Source organism: Ctenopharyngodon idella, chromosome 7, assembly GCF_019924925.1.
Source record: "Ctenopharyngodon idella isolate HZGC_01 chromosome 7, HZGC01, whole genome shotgun sequence".
Classification (NCBI taxonomy): Eukaryota; Metazoa; Chordata; class Actinopteri; order Cypriniformes; family Xenocyprididae; genus Ctenopharyngodon; species Ctenopharyngodon idella.
Window position 1 is genome coordinate 43,909,860 of NC_067226.1, and position 14,707 is coordinate 43,924,566.

The following is a 14,707-nucleotide window of genomic DNA, read 5'->3' on the forward strand; positions in this document are numbered from 1 at the left end:
CACATTCAATCTAAACACAGTAAACACTCATCTCATTCTGCAAAAAAGCAACTTATTTGGAAGAGGAGCAGCCATATCCTGATCATCCACAAAGATTTGAGCACTTCGAGCAGGTTCTGTCTGTGTGGAGAGAGTCTGACTGGACACTGTTACTGGGAGGCTGAATGGAGTGGCTGAAATCATATAGCAGTTACATATCGAGGTATCAACAGGAAAGGAGGGAGTGACTGCAGCTTTGGACTCAATGAAAACTCCTGGAGTCTGGCCTGCTCTGGGTAAAAATTACTATTCCAGGCATGTTCTAACATTATAGGAGTGTACCTAGATCAGCCAGCTGGATCTTTGTCATTTTACTGTGTTTTCTCTGAAACAGGCAAATTGATCCACATTTACACCTTCCACTGAGTATTCACTATGCAGGATTTGGTGTTGGGGTTGACAGTGGCTCTTCAGTGTGTTTAAAATATGCTTAAATTATTTATTTATTATGTTAGTGTGATATAGTAATCTGTGCACCATGCACAAAGAAATGTATTAAAAAACACATTTTTATGAAAAATGTGAATTTCTGAGCCCAAGTGTTTTCTCCCAGTGCATAACTTACATTTGACTGTTATATTCTTATTTGTAAATAAGTGTATATAAATATTAATAATAACTTCACACTTGTATTTCCATTTTGCATCCTAAAACCAAACAAACAAATTAACAAACAATGTTAACTATCTAGTTGGAGGTCACATTTAGTTATTATAATATCATTGAAATACTACTGTTAGTAGTGTCTTAAATTTAAAGAGAAATGAAATGTCATAGTAACATTTTTTTCCCTTCATTATCATTTTGTATATAAACTATAAGAACATGAAATAGACACTGTTTGTTCTTGATCATGTGTTGCACTTTGGACCTAGGTAAAAACATTTTCATACATGTACAACCCACTTTAATGTTGTCTAAAGGTCTATATCTATATCTAGCATCAAATATCAAATGATCCTTGGTTAACTTAGCTGTTCTGACTTAGATTTAACATTTTAAAATCTTGTGGTGTTCTTCTTATTTCTCTTTTTTGCAAGTTTATGATAAAAATCATTCATTGCACATACCAAAGCCATGTTGCCAATCTTCTACATTGTATTTTTTTCCTAAAAAAAGAAATTATATTTTAGCCACATGTAATAAAATGTTGCCATATTTTTAAGAAACCATGAATGTAGCTCATATAGGCCTATTGAAAATGAAAGCTTCAAGTGCCAAAATGTAATATATGTAGTATTTACAGGTATATTTACAACATGGATTCTTAGCTGACATTTAAATAGGCCTTACAAATTCTATAATCATAAACAATTGTGATTGGTTCATCCTGTCCAGCGTTGAGAAAAGTAACAACTCTCATATGATACGATGTTCATGAAACTTAAGCAGCGTTCGAGACAAAAATATACATTTGATTAAAGGCACTGATAAACTTTAATATTCTTTAACTTGAAAATATACATTAAAGGGTTACATTAATATAATTATTATTTTGACCCATCATACCGGACCAGCAAGAGTGATGATCTTTTCTATGGAGACTTTTATTTTAAAACACGTCTCCCGGAAGCCATTTTCAGCTCTGTGAAGCAAATGATGACAGCTTTTCACTGACTGCAGTGTCTCACAGTTTACTAACTTCATCATGACTGATTCTTTGCTTCGTTGGACTGTTGATAAGTTAAAGCATAGTTTTGGATTAGAGGCAAGCGATGACATTGTACAGTAAGTACATTTTAGTTGATTTTTATGCCTCTGGAGGATGAGTTGTGCGCAAGCCTATCTAATGACAATTGTGGAAATGCTGTAAAATATAAATGACAGAACTGACAATTCATAAAGTGGACTTAATGTGTACAAATGTGTCTATCTGAAAGTCCTTTCATGTATAACGAATGGTCATCGTACTTCCAATAATAATATGAATGGCACGAAAATAATACATGTAAACACCACCTTGGTACATGAGTATGAGTACTATGAGACATTTAGTCCCATAGTACTACATACCTGTTTAAAATAACCATATGGAAAACATTAATGTAATGTTTTATGTGAAATGTGTAAGAAATGTATGTGATAATTAATAAAAACAAATGAGACAGTAGATTCTTTGGAGTTTGTGATGGGGATATTTGGGCATCTAGTATCCAAACAGAAATGTTATTTTGAATGGGTCTTTGTGGGGAAAAAAACTGAGCACTATGTAAGTCAATAAAATGTTTGTTTTGTTTTTTTCCCAGGTACATCCTTTCCATTGACAATGTTGATGAAATTGTGGAGTATGTTGGAGATCTCTTGCAGGGAACAGAGGGAAACAAGGAGGAGTTTGTGGATGAGCTGGTGCAGAGATGGCAGAGGTGTCGGACGCAGGCAGCTGATGGTCTGGGAGACGGCCTCAGGAAAGAGGCAATCATGGGTAAATATGGACACATGATGTTTTCATTGTGAATACAGAATTAAGAATTTTGGATTTAACTGAAGAATTAAGGATAGAATAGGAGTTACAATTTCCATATTGGCAATGATTAATATTCTTGTAAATAATCTGTATCTGTGTCTGTATTTACATGTTTTCAAACAGCCATTCAGATTTTTTTATTCACTGTAATGTTTATCAAACAACACCAAATACAAGAGTACAGAGAAAGAGAGCCGTTTATGGATTCTTCCTCTGCTATTCACTGTCGCTTAGCAAAACAGTTTGTTCAGGAGCATCATCGTCATAGATTTATTTAACATCTATGTCTCCGGGCACATGACCAGAAGTGTGAATCTAATTGGTTGTCCAGTTTTATTTGCAGTGCGATGGAAAAGATATTCGAACACCTCTCTGTAAACACTGACAACTGACGAATTGTGAATGTTTGTGTTTGTCTGAGAAGACAGAATTCATTCAAATTAAAATTTTTATTGCACCGAACATTTGTCTTGGTGTGAACGGGCATTAATCCCTGCCCATGCAAGCTACCATTTAATTTGTCTGCATTTTTGCATGTAACACCAACATCTCAAAATCCAATTAACCCTATGCACGGTTACGTCCTGGTTTTCGATAAGCCAGCTCGGGCATTTCCGGTGAGCTGTCATTCTGTACTCGCTGTAAATTGACGCAAAACCATTAATGGTTGACTTTTTAATGTTGTATTTATATTTTAATGCAGTTATCACACTTGCCTAATTTGTCAGTTTTACTGATTGCAATAAAGTCTAAGCTAATGGGAACGTTTGAATAAGAAGCACTGTGTCTGTAATTAGACACGCACATGCAACATTTTTCCAGCACTTCAAATGTTATTTTTAATGTGATGACCAAAAACATTATTTGTTCATCCTCCTGAGATTGTCTTCATTTGTAAAACCGAACGTTTTAAGATGTAGAAAATCCAATATTTGATAGAAAACTATTTTTATTAAAACTATATTTTATTACCACTATAACCAGCAGATGGCAGCAGAGTAGCATTTAATGGCTCATAGCCATTTTCTTGTAATAGTTTTTCACTCAGTTTAACTTCTGAATACATATTAAACATTATAAAATCACTAGGTTTAAAAATACTTTTAATTTTTAAAAATTGTCAAGGTGAAGTGTGAAGTATGAAGTACTCACAAAATCTCTTGAAAAACAATAACTTTTCTTGTGAATGAATTACACAGAAAGGGAGCACCGCGCTTCTCCCTCCCTTCATAATCACAGAAGCTGTCAGTCAGTGCAGCGCAAGATCAATGATTTTTTGCACTCTTGTGAAATCTCACATTTTATTCAATTAATAAATTAGTGACATTTCACAGGAAGTTTTCCAGCTGGCTTATATTATTGTGGAAGTTCTTAAGAACGTTCTGTGCATATAGTCAGTTAACAACTGATGAACTTACAGTTTTATTGCAGCTTTAAAAAGTACTGAATTATAGTGCTTGATCTCTGCATTCCTACCAATAATATTGTAATTTCTATGAAAATATATCTATTGAGTGTCAATAAAGGAATATTGTATGAAATCTCTACCACAGAGGATCTAGACACAACTCCCAAAGACACCCAGAAGAAGTCCAAACGAAAGGGAAGAAACAAGCAAGAGATTGCTGCTGTCTGTCAGGCAGAGCCAGAGCCTGTGAAAACTCCCATTGACTTGATGAAGGTATGTCACCTAATTTAAATATCTAAAATTCTTTCATGAAATATATGAAGTTCAACTATAGGTGGAAAGACTTACAGAGGGATTTACTTGCTATTATCAGGCACAAGAGAACAGCGGCTCCAGCTCAGTGAAAAAGAAGAACAAGTTTGTGAATCTGTATGCCAAAGAGGGTCGGGATAAGCTGGCTGTTCTGCTGCCTGGCCGTCAATCCTGCGATTGTCTGGCTCAGAAACACAGACTCATCAACAACTGTCTGAGCTGCGGCCGTATAGTGTGTGAGCAAGAGGGCTCCGGCCCCTGTTTGTTCTGCGGCAGTCTGGTGAGCTTGGTCCTTTTACAGCCTGTGTTAGTGATAGACCTAAACTCAGCAAAAAAGAGAAATGTCCTCTCACTTTCAACTGCTTTTTGACCAGCAGGTTTCTTAGCATGTGTAAACATTTGTATAAACATAAAAAGATTCAACAACTGAGACCAATTTCACAGACAAACAGAAATGGAATAATGAGTCCCTGTTGAACAAAGGGGAGGGGGTCAATATCAAAAGTAGCAGCCACAGTCTAGTATATAGTCTGTTTGTGCCGTGTGTTTCAAAGTGATCCGATGTTTTTTTTCCACGTCTTTGAACGGCTCAGTTGACATTGAATGAATGCAGTGAACTCCATCTCTGCATGTTCTGCGAGTTTAGCGTGCATTTGGAAAAGTAGCAGGCACCAGTTACACATTATTTTCACATTTCTGGGAAGATGATTGCAGCATTTCACTAGATTTGTAATGAGACACGTTTGTAAACCTGTTCTCACAGAAACTGTAGTTTTCTGCTTAAATAAAAGCTCAACTGCAGTTTCCGTCAAAATAAAAACTCAAAGGTTCATTTTTTGCAAGTGTAGAAATTGCTTATTTAGGTTTTATAAAATTATTTTTAAGATACAGTATCCTGAAAAAGGGACATTTCTTTTTTGCTGAGTTTATATGTCAGCCAAGCCAATTAATTTGGTCTTTTTTTTTTTTTTTTTTTTTGTGAATCTTGAGTAGGGGTGAATCTCATGAAAACATACGTGTCTCATCTTCACGCAAAAAAATTAATGTAAAAAGTAAAAAGTAAATGAAAATCTCATTAAAGTTTTGACATTGGTTTAGAATGATCATGAAAATGTTCTCATTACCATTCAAATATTTTACTTTTTCTTTGTATACATTACGTGCACTTTTTTTGGTTGGAGGGGTGGGAATTATGACCAAAGACATGCTCTTGACAGGCTTCATGTGATTCACCAATAAATAATGCCAAAACATTATAAATAATGTAATATTTAAAATATATACACTACTGTTCAAAAGTTTGGGATCACTATGACCTTTTGTGTTTTTAAGAAATACTTTTACTCTGCAAGGACTGAGTCAAATTGATCCAAAATTGTAGCAAGGACAGTTATAATGTTACAAAATATTTCTATTTCAACAGAAAAATGCATTTTTTTTTCTGTTCATCAAAGACACAATATTATGGATTCCATGATCATAAAGCATAAATACATTAAGAAATCAGTTATTTTCAATTTCAACAATATTTCTGTTTTTGACTGTATTTTCGATCAAGTAAATGAAGCCTTGGTGAACATTAGATTCTTTTTTGAAAAACATAAATCTTAATCTTATGATTTTCAATCATAGTGTACATATTGACTATAGATATTTGCACTGGCCATGGAAAAGCTCACATCGGTCAACCACTGTTCTGTATCTTGTCTAATCTTATGGGCCTTGCAAATTTGATTATGATAGTGATGAACAACTGTTTAAGAAGCCTTCATCATCACCATTTAACATCTTTCACACATAATTCAGGTCTGTACAAATGAGGAGCAAGAGATACTGCAGCGAGACTCCAACAAAAGTCAAAAGCTCCGTAAAAAACTCATGGGAGGTAAGACATGAAGTGATTGTACAGTATGTATTTTTCTTTGACTTGTAGCATTTGCGTGACAGCCTTTGTTTTCTGTGTGGTCCCAGAGGGAACTGATCGGGAGTATCTGCCCCACCAAGAGGCCAGGATGAAGTCTGGTCTGGAAAAAGCCATAAAGCACAAAGACAAACTTCTGGAGTTTGACAAGAACAGGTCTGCCTGTACAAATACACTGTTGTTAACCTGTTGGTGTGATTGCCAGTAGGGCTGCCTTTGACTAAAGATTTTTCTAGTCGACTAGTAGTCATTCATTTAAGCGATTTAGTTGACTAATCACTTGTTTATATCAATAAACCATATAAATCATAATAACGAGCCTTTAATTTGTAAAATATTGCCTTTAGCCTGCATAACACATAGCCTAATCAGCGCTCAAACGCACGTATAAATCTTGCAGCAGTGCAGCGGCAAACGTAATGATTAAGAATGTGGCGTGTAAAAACAGAAAGATACCGTGTGAACATTTTAATAATTTATTGATAAACTAGTGTTTTCAGCTGCAGAGATGAAGTCGACGATGCTGACTTGTCATCTCCGCAGTAGTGGACGCGCCTATATGCACGTTTCATACGGATTACATAATCTGAGAATATTTGTTTTATGTTTGAATATAAATTAGACATTTCAAGCTTTCCATAGATCTATTTCTCATGTCTGTGAGGCAAGTACATATGCTGAGTTTTGGTTCATTTTTGTGACACGCTCAAGTTCACTTGAGACTGAGACAGCAGAAAGCGGCATTCTGTTTGTCTTCATTATTTTTACAAAAGCACAATGTTTTGCTGTTATTGTGAGTTTACAGAAATAAAAGCAAACATTTACAGTTTCGAATGTTGGATTATTCTTATCTGTATGACCAAAAAGTATTTTAAGTTAAATGCAAGTGATCACACTGGCGCCTCCATGTCATGCAGTAAGCGCGTTCTCCACACAAACTTGGATATGCACCAAATAATAGCGCACATTTATCTAGGTTAACGTTAAAGCAGACTAGTTAAAGTTGCTACTACTTACAGGTTTCAAGTGATAAGCCGTATTTGAGGTCGATGAATGATGAACGATTGGCAAATGTTTGGATTTCCTGCCTGTTAATGATCCTGTGGAGGTTTTTTTTTTTTTTTTTCTGCGACTAACCGACTAATACCAATTTTGCTCGACTAAGCCTCTTCTTGTCGACTAACGATTAGTCGACAATTAGGGGCAGCCCTAATTGCCAGGGTTAGAATAATTTCAGCTTCGGAATTGCCCACTGACCATCTAAAGTATAATGCACTCACAATGCTTAGACTTTTAAACAATTTGACCTCTTCCTCTTTCTTTTAGTGTTAAGAGGACACAAGTCTTGGATGATGAATCTGATTATTTTGCAACGGATTCCAACCAGTGGCTTTCTCCAGGTGAGAGGGAGGCAATACGAAAGCGAGATGAGGAACTCCGGGAGCTTCGACACGCCTCCCGAAAAGACCGCAAGATCACACTGGACTTTGCAGGGAGACGAGTGCTGGATGAAGGGGAGAATCTGACTCCGTACTACCAGAAGTAAGAAGCTACATTCATAATTAGTTGATTTAGTTTTTAGATTTTTGATGAATGTAATGTCGGGTTCAGGCTACACTATATCAGACTGATTTTTGGCATGATCTGTTTGACGTAGGGTGTCGTCGTGATTCGTAAAAGACATTGGGCGTCGAGACGCAAGAATCGATTGTTTTATCTCGTATTGTGTTATAGTGGATGACAACCGATGGTTAGGGTTATATCGCCACCTGTTGGTTTGGCATGCTCTTGACAGCGATTCATAGCGTGTTTTTGCGTTTTCATGTGGACATGATTTTTCTTTTTTTTTAAACAGAGGAGGAAAAACTTTGTTTATAAAATAGCCGTGTACGTGGACTAGGCCTGAGTCTGAGAATGTACTTGTGCCTCAGAATGCTTTTATAACGCAAGATTAATGTAAAGAGCCCACTGCAAACACCCTTGTAGTTCGCTTTTACCTTTTTGAACTTTATGAATTGATTATTTTATAGAAGGCTTAAGTGGTGTGTGTAAGGAATTGGAAGGAAGCAGAGTATGGCTGTTTCTAAAGCATGCAGTGCCATCTGCTGTTAAAACCTAAGCTCAGAATCGATTTGAGATAGAATCGCGATACATTCGGAAAATATCAGAATCGATCCAGAATCATTTCTCAATTCGCGATGCATCGATTTATTGTCCCAGCCCTATCATTCATTCACCTCTGTTCATTTCATACAATCAATTTGATGTGACTTGAAGGCACCATTAATTGGAATCCATGATTGGCAAGGTATGATATGAATATTGTTTTTTTTTGGTTGCAAAAGGTTTGATGAGACAGTTAAGGACATCAACACTGGTTCTCTTGGTCGGACATCAAAACATTCTGTTTCCACTGATCGACAGCACCTCAGAGAGCTTGTCAACCCCAACATTGTACAGGCCGCACCAGAGGTGGGTTCAAATAAAGATTCTTATAAAGAATCTTACCTGAAAGAAAGTTAATGTCGTTTGTATTTGAGTTGTATCTGTGTATATGTCTATTCATTCATGTGTGTTTGTGTTGTGTCAGTGGGTTGACGTGGCCTGTAGCGATTCCTCACATAAGTCTTCATCAAAGGCTGTGAGCAGTACACAGAAAAGTGAGCGCAGCCGACTCAGACTGCAGGACAAAGAGCTGCAGGAGATCTCAGATGGAGGCTGGTGTCTCAGCATGCATCAGCCATGGGCTTCACTGCTTGTTAAGGGCATAAAAAGGTACAGTTCACTTCAAGACGCCATGAAATCATAAATTACATCAATCCCTGCTCAGGGGGTGCATACAATAGTCTAAAATGAGAATATTCTGCCCCCTAAATTATAAATAGCAAGTAGCAAATAGTTTTGACATGCAGGATATACCAATATTAAAACTGGACGATGGCAATAAGTCAAGAATTATTTTCACATTATGGCTGTACTATTTTGTGTAAACAAATTTTAAGTATATCAAAAAAAGTTTGACCAACTCAAGTAAATTAAAGATGAAGTATGTTGTTTCTGCGAAAATAATGTCACCTAGCGGAGTTACAAAAATAAAGCATATTTTCAAACAACCTTGCAAACACCCCTTTTGCGCATCATGCCTCCCCCAACTCACAAACACAGCTCTTATGGGTGCTTGTGAAGACATGTCTTAATAGGTAAAATTAGACTACTTTCAATAAAAGGTTCAACATATTAGGAATACTATATTAGCTGTCTAGATTGAATGTGAGCGTCTCGCTTATAATAAACTTGTCCAACGTGTCTGCCTAGGGCATGACCCTGTTCGAGGGGGTCTACACTGGACACATTAAAGTAAACATTATAAACTGGTGCATTTGTCTTACTGAACGGGTGTATGATGATGCTGTATTGTAGTTCCTTGCATTGCAAATCCTCGTTCATTTTGGCGTGTTCATGACTTGTTTAAACTTTGAAGGCCTAAATGCAGTGAATTTTAACTTGCACTTCTGTAACCGAAGCTGAATGTCTTTTCCCATATAACGCATCAGTCATGGTCCCATACCAGCTAAACACCCTCTGGCTCTACCTGCTACAGTAGCTACGCACTAAACTCTCCACCTGCTACAGTAGCCACGCCCCTAACTCTCAGCCTGCTACAGTCGCCACTCCCAAAACTCTCAGCCTTCTGCAGTAGCCACGCCTCAAGATGTCAGTCTGCTTCAGTATCCACGCCTCACACTCCACCTCCTGCAGTAGCCACACCCCAAACTCTCAGCCTGCTACAGTAGCCACACTTCAAACTCTCAGCCTGTTACAGTAGCCACGCCCCAAACTCTCCCTGCTACAGTAGCCATGCCCCAAACTCTCCGCCTGCTACAGTAGCCACGCCCCAAACTCTCCCTGCTACAGTAGCCATGCCCCAAACTCTTCGCCTGCTACAGTAGCCATGCCCAAAACTCTCCCTCCTACAGTAGCCAAGCCCCAAACTCTCAGCCTGCTACAGTAGCCACGCCCCAAACTCACGCTATTGTTTGAGCTGGAAAGAGATTGATGGATCTGAGCGGACTGCTCTCAATTTTTTTGATGGTACCTGGCAGACTCAATGTTTACACTTATAACCTGGGTATAAACTAAAAAATCACACATACTTCACCTTTAAATATATCACCCATATTGGACGATAACTGGATGTGGCACCAATATTGTGCATTTCTAATGCAAAATAAAGTATACAGACTGAAGAAAAAACTTGAGCCCTTTGAGATGCCCCATTCCAACTTCCTGTTCAGTGAAATACATAACATGGGGAAGAAAATTGCTTTTTGTCAAACCATTTAATAGTATCCATTAATGGCTTTTTTCTGCCTGTTTCATTACTGATTTGTAGAGCTATTGTTTGTTTATATAGTTCATCTGAACGTTTCCCATTTTCTCTCCATTTCTTGTGTTTGTGTAGGGTTGAAGGCAGAACGTGGTACACATCCCATAGAGGGCGCCTGTGGATTGCTGCTGCTGCTAACAGAGCCACTCCTCAAGAGATCGCAGGGGTAGAGGCCATGTACCGCCAGATTTACAAAGATGGTGTGTTTGCCAATAGATGACAGTAATACTAAACCTGTTAGACCTATATGCTGTCGGGCATGTCTGTAGAATGTAAAATCTGTGTAAATTCATCTAACTGTAGTTATTTTTCTGTCCAGAGCCCCAGTTTCCTTCGGAGTATCCCACAGGCTGTCTGTTGGGCTGTGTGAACGTCACAGATTGTCTCTCTCAGGAGCAGTTCAGGGAACAGGTCAGTGGCTTTTGATGTCCCTGTTGGTATTCATCCATACAAAACATTCTATTCCCCTGTGCCAAAAAACATTACTTGGTGCAAAAGTCATACCCCTGGTTTCACAGACAAGGCTTAAGCCTAGTCCCAGACTAAAATGCATTGCGTTTGAGCTGTTTTAAATGAAAGCAACTTGCACTGACATATCTTAAAATGTGTCAGTGCTATTGTTTTATCTTAAGATGCACACCAATAATTTTTCTTTCTTTCTAAAAGCTACTTAAATGTACTAAATAATCTAAGGCCTAATCCTGGCTTAATCTAAAACCTGTCTGTGAGACCAGACCATAGTGTTTTCCAGCCTTTACCCCACAAGAACATTGCCTGCTTTTGGGCCAAGTCTTTATGTTCGGTGTCTATAGAGAAATTGAAACCCTGAGAAATATTCACTGAAGTAAAAAAGAATATAACAAAATATCACATAACCAACCAAACCATTTCACAAAAAAGAGGTTAAAGCAATAGATATACTGTTAAAAATGTGAAAAAAAAAATTCTTGTTGTGAAATATTAGTGGATCATGTTCATAGTTAATGTGTTGAACTGCACATGTGGTTACACTGGTAGGTGAACTTGGTGAACATCACGCATTCACTAAAAATCCCTGCAACACTAGTTTAAAAAAAAAACTATCAAATTAAAAGTGAAGTAATTCTAAGAATCTGAGAAAAGGTCTTTTTCTCAGATCAATTATTTGTAGATATCACTTGGTTTGATATGTATTTTGTATCAGTGTCATTCCGAAATTTTTAAGTGTGACTTTAGTGTACAAATACGTTTTAGGACCACTGTATATGTGCATCAGAAAAAAAAAAAAAAAAAAAAAAGGCAAGATTTGACAAGTTAAAAATAGTTTGCATCTCAAGACCTCTGCATTCTGTTCCATTTCACTGCGCTCTGTCTAGCTGTTTTTGAATTTAATAGCATCTCCTGTGTGTGCAACCCCTTAGGCTTTACATGAAGCAACATGATTTAAAAACCATTAAAAACAGATCAGATTGGGTGAGTCACACTCAAATCTGTTAAGTAGCCGATATACCCACACCTGTGACCGCACTTCAGTTCAGTTCTATTCTGGTACTGTTTTGGGTCACCACATGTTATCCAATATTAAATCTGAGTTCTGAAGCAAAAGATTGCTTGTTACTTGTTTATTTACCTACTTGTTTATTTACTCATTTATTTAATTATTTACTTCATTTTATTAGGCCTATGGGAAATGACACGCACGAAATGTGAATCATTGTCAATCATTTTGTGAGCAACTGGTGATAAAGAAAAATGCCATGTTGCAATATTGAAAATATTTCCATTTTAAACCACAAAGCCGACCAGTGGATATCACACAAACAATGTGCAAACTTTGTGTGAGAGTTATGCCTGTGAAGAAGTCTCACTACAGAAACTGAAAGTAAAAACTGACAGAACTTTCGCCATCTGAAGCTGCATTAACAGCGGATATTCTCTGAGAGACTATGAGAGATTAATCCAATTTATTTTCTTAAAGGGTTAGTTCACCCAAAAATGAAAATAATGTCATTAATTACTCACCCTCATGCCGTTCCACACCCGTAAGACCTTCGTTCATCTTCAGAACACAAAGTAAGATATTTTTGTTGAAATCCGATGGCTCAGTGAGGCCTGCATAGCCAGCAATGACATACCCAGGCATTATACACTTCAAATTGTAGCGAAGCTGACGGCTCACATCAGGAAACTCCATGGCTACAATAAATATGGGGGGAATCTGACCCCCCCCAATGACATCCATGCATGTAAATATTGGTGTCTTTTATCATTGCTTTATTAAAGCAATAATGCACTTGAGGCTGAGTGACTTTTCTCTGCAGTTTCGTATCATGCATAACATCCTTCATCCCAAGGTATAATCAGTGTAATGTAGGCCTCTGATGGCTCATTCATTTTAATGCCTATAAATCAATCTGATAAAATGCGACCCTTTTTTGCTTACTGTTTTCGTTTCAGTTTATTTTCCTATTTTCAACAGTTGCTCTATATTAAAGAGGACCTATTATGTTTTTTTGTTTTGTTTTGTTTTTTTTAAACATTTTCAGCTTTCTTTAGTGTGTAATGTTGCTGTTAGAGCAGGGTCTGCAAAGTTACAAAGCAGAGTCACTCCAAAGTGAGTTACTGTATTCTCTATATAAGTGCGTCCTGTTTCTGAGCTACCTGAAACACCTCCATTGTAGTCTTTAGTTTTCTTCTGGAACAAACACATCACAATATTACTCATTTAAATAATTCCCGCCCAAGGCATATGCAAAATAAAGGGAAGGGGCCTGGTTGAGCTGCATTAGTAATGTGTTGAAACTCGCAGTTATGGTAAGGGACAGGACATTTCCCAAACACGCTCGAAGTGCTTGACCAATCACAACAAACCTGTCCAGCCGACCAATCAGAACACAGTGCGCTTTTCAGAAGGAGTGGCTTCATAGAGACAAGAAACTAAACAGTGTTACTGACGACTGGGAAGAGAAGAGCTGCAACAATGTCAATTATGAGAAAAAATAATGTTTTTTGAACATTCAAGCATGAAAACCTATTCTAGTAGAGCCCATAAACAAAATCAAGACTTTGTAAAAGGGCACAATCGGTCCTGTTTAATGTATCTCAGTCACAGCTCTCTCCCTCCATCGAACACAAAAATCAGTGCACTTGAACTGAGCAGCACACAGCAGTATTCTGGCGTACAAGCACATTCCTCTCTCTGTCTGTGTCCGCTTCCCCTGCTGTCTTCTTCTGTAGCCTACAGCACACTTCCTGCCTCATTTCCTGTTCTCCCTGCATGGCAGGCTCCCTGTAATAGAGGTGTAATTGGTGCTGCTGCTGCAGCAGCGTCTGCCGTTGAGATGAGCTCTCCTCTGCTGCGCTTCATTTCACCATGTCAGGGTCATATTTCACCACAAAATCATAAGGTAAATCTAGAAATAATATCTTGTACCTTGAGAGAATGAAACCTATTTTTAGGGCCATGAGGATTTTTGCATTGTGACATTCTTTAATGACTGTTAAGCACATTTCCCCCAATAACTGGATGATTACAATGACGTGAACAATGTGTTTGCCCATGAGGATGAAGTTCTTTTTGACTGCTCAGAAAAAATATGCAAGACATGTTTTGCAGATTTATGTTCTTTCCGGAAAGTAAAGTTGGCGTTAGTTTAAATACAGTGAAGATTTCAATCAAATTGTCATTATCTCTTGAATCAAAAAAAATTATTTTCGGCTAGGTACCTGGCTGTGCCTTTCACAGATCTGAAACCAACAGTAAATACATACACCAAAAATAAATAGCAGTTGAAATGGGATCAGTGATTAAACAACAAATTATGTGAAATAAATCTTGAGGTTAGGGCAAGAAACGTATTTCGTTTTAATTATCGGAGGGATCAAGTCATTTTCACATGATGCCAAGTAGAACACTCAAGACTCACACATACATTTTTACTGTCATGAGAAAATTCCCCAAATATAAAAACACTAAAGAGCAGCTTATTTACAGTTAATTATATATGTTTGAATAAAATTGTCATGAAGAAAAGTTTATGAAAACTACCTTATGTGCAACTGAGTTGTATACAAACATTTCAGTTTTTATTTGAGTGTAACTATTGTATCTGAAAATAAATGGCAGTTGAATATAATAGTTTGAGCTCTAATATTTTAGTAATGTACCAAATGACAGGGTTCCCTGTATAGTTTACA

At 37.3% G+C, this 14,707-nt stretch overlaps 1 protein-coding gene across 1 annotated transcript in view; it reads left to right on the forward strand.

Moving 5' to 3' along the window:
* Window positions 1–1,588: 1,588 nt before the first annotated feature.
* trip4 (thyroid hormone receptor interactor 4) overlaps window positions 1,589–14,707 on the forward strand; it is a 72,190-nt gene continuing 59,071 nt past the window's right edge. Inside the window, exons 1-11 of the mRNA XM_051900852.1 lie at window positions 1,589–1,767; window positions 2,286–2,461; window positions 4,057–4,184; window positions 4,285–4,503; window positions 6,030–6,108; window positions 6,195–6,300; window positions 7,471–7,686; window positions 8,490–8,616; window positions 8,735–8,919; window positions 10,607–10,731; window positions 10,851–10,942. Coding sequence (XP_051756812.1) covers window positions 1,688–1,767; window positions 2,286–2,461; window positions 4,057–4,184; window positions 4,285–4,503; window positions 6,030–6,108; window positions 6,195–6,300; window positions 7,471–7,686; window positions 8,490–8,616; window positions 8,735–8,919; window positions 10,607–10,731; window positions 10,851–10,942 — 1,533 coding nt within the window. The 5' untranslated portion in view covers window positions 1,589–1,687. The remainder of the gene's footprint in view (window positions 1,768–2,285; window positions 2,462–4,056; window positions 4,185–4,284; window positions 4,504–6,029; window positions 6,109–6,194; window positions 6,301–7,470; window positions 7,687–8,489; window positions 8,617–8,734; window positions 8,920–10,606; window positions 10,732–10,850; window positions 10,943–14,707) is intronic.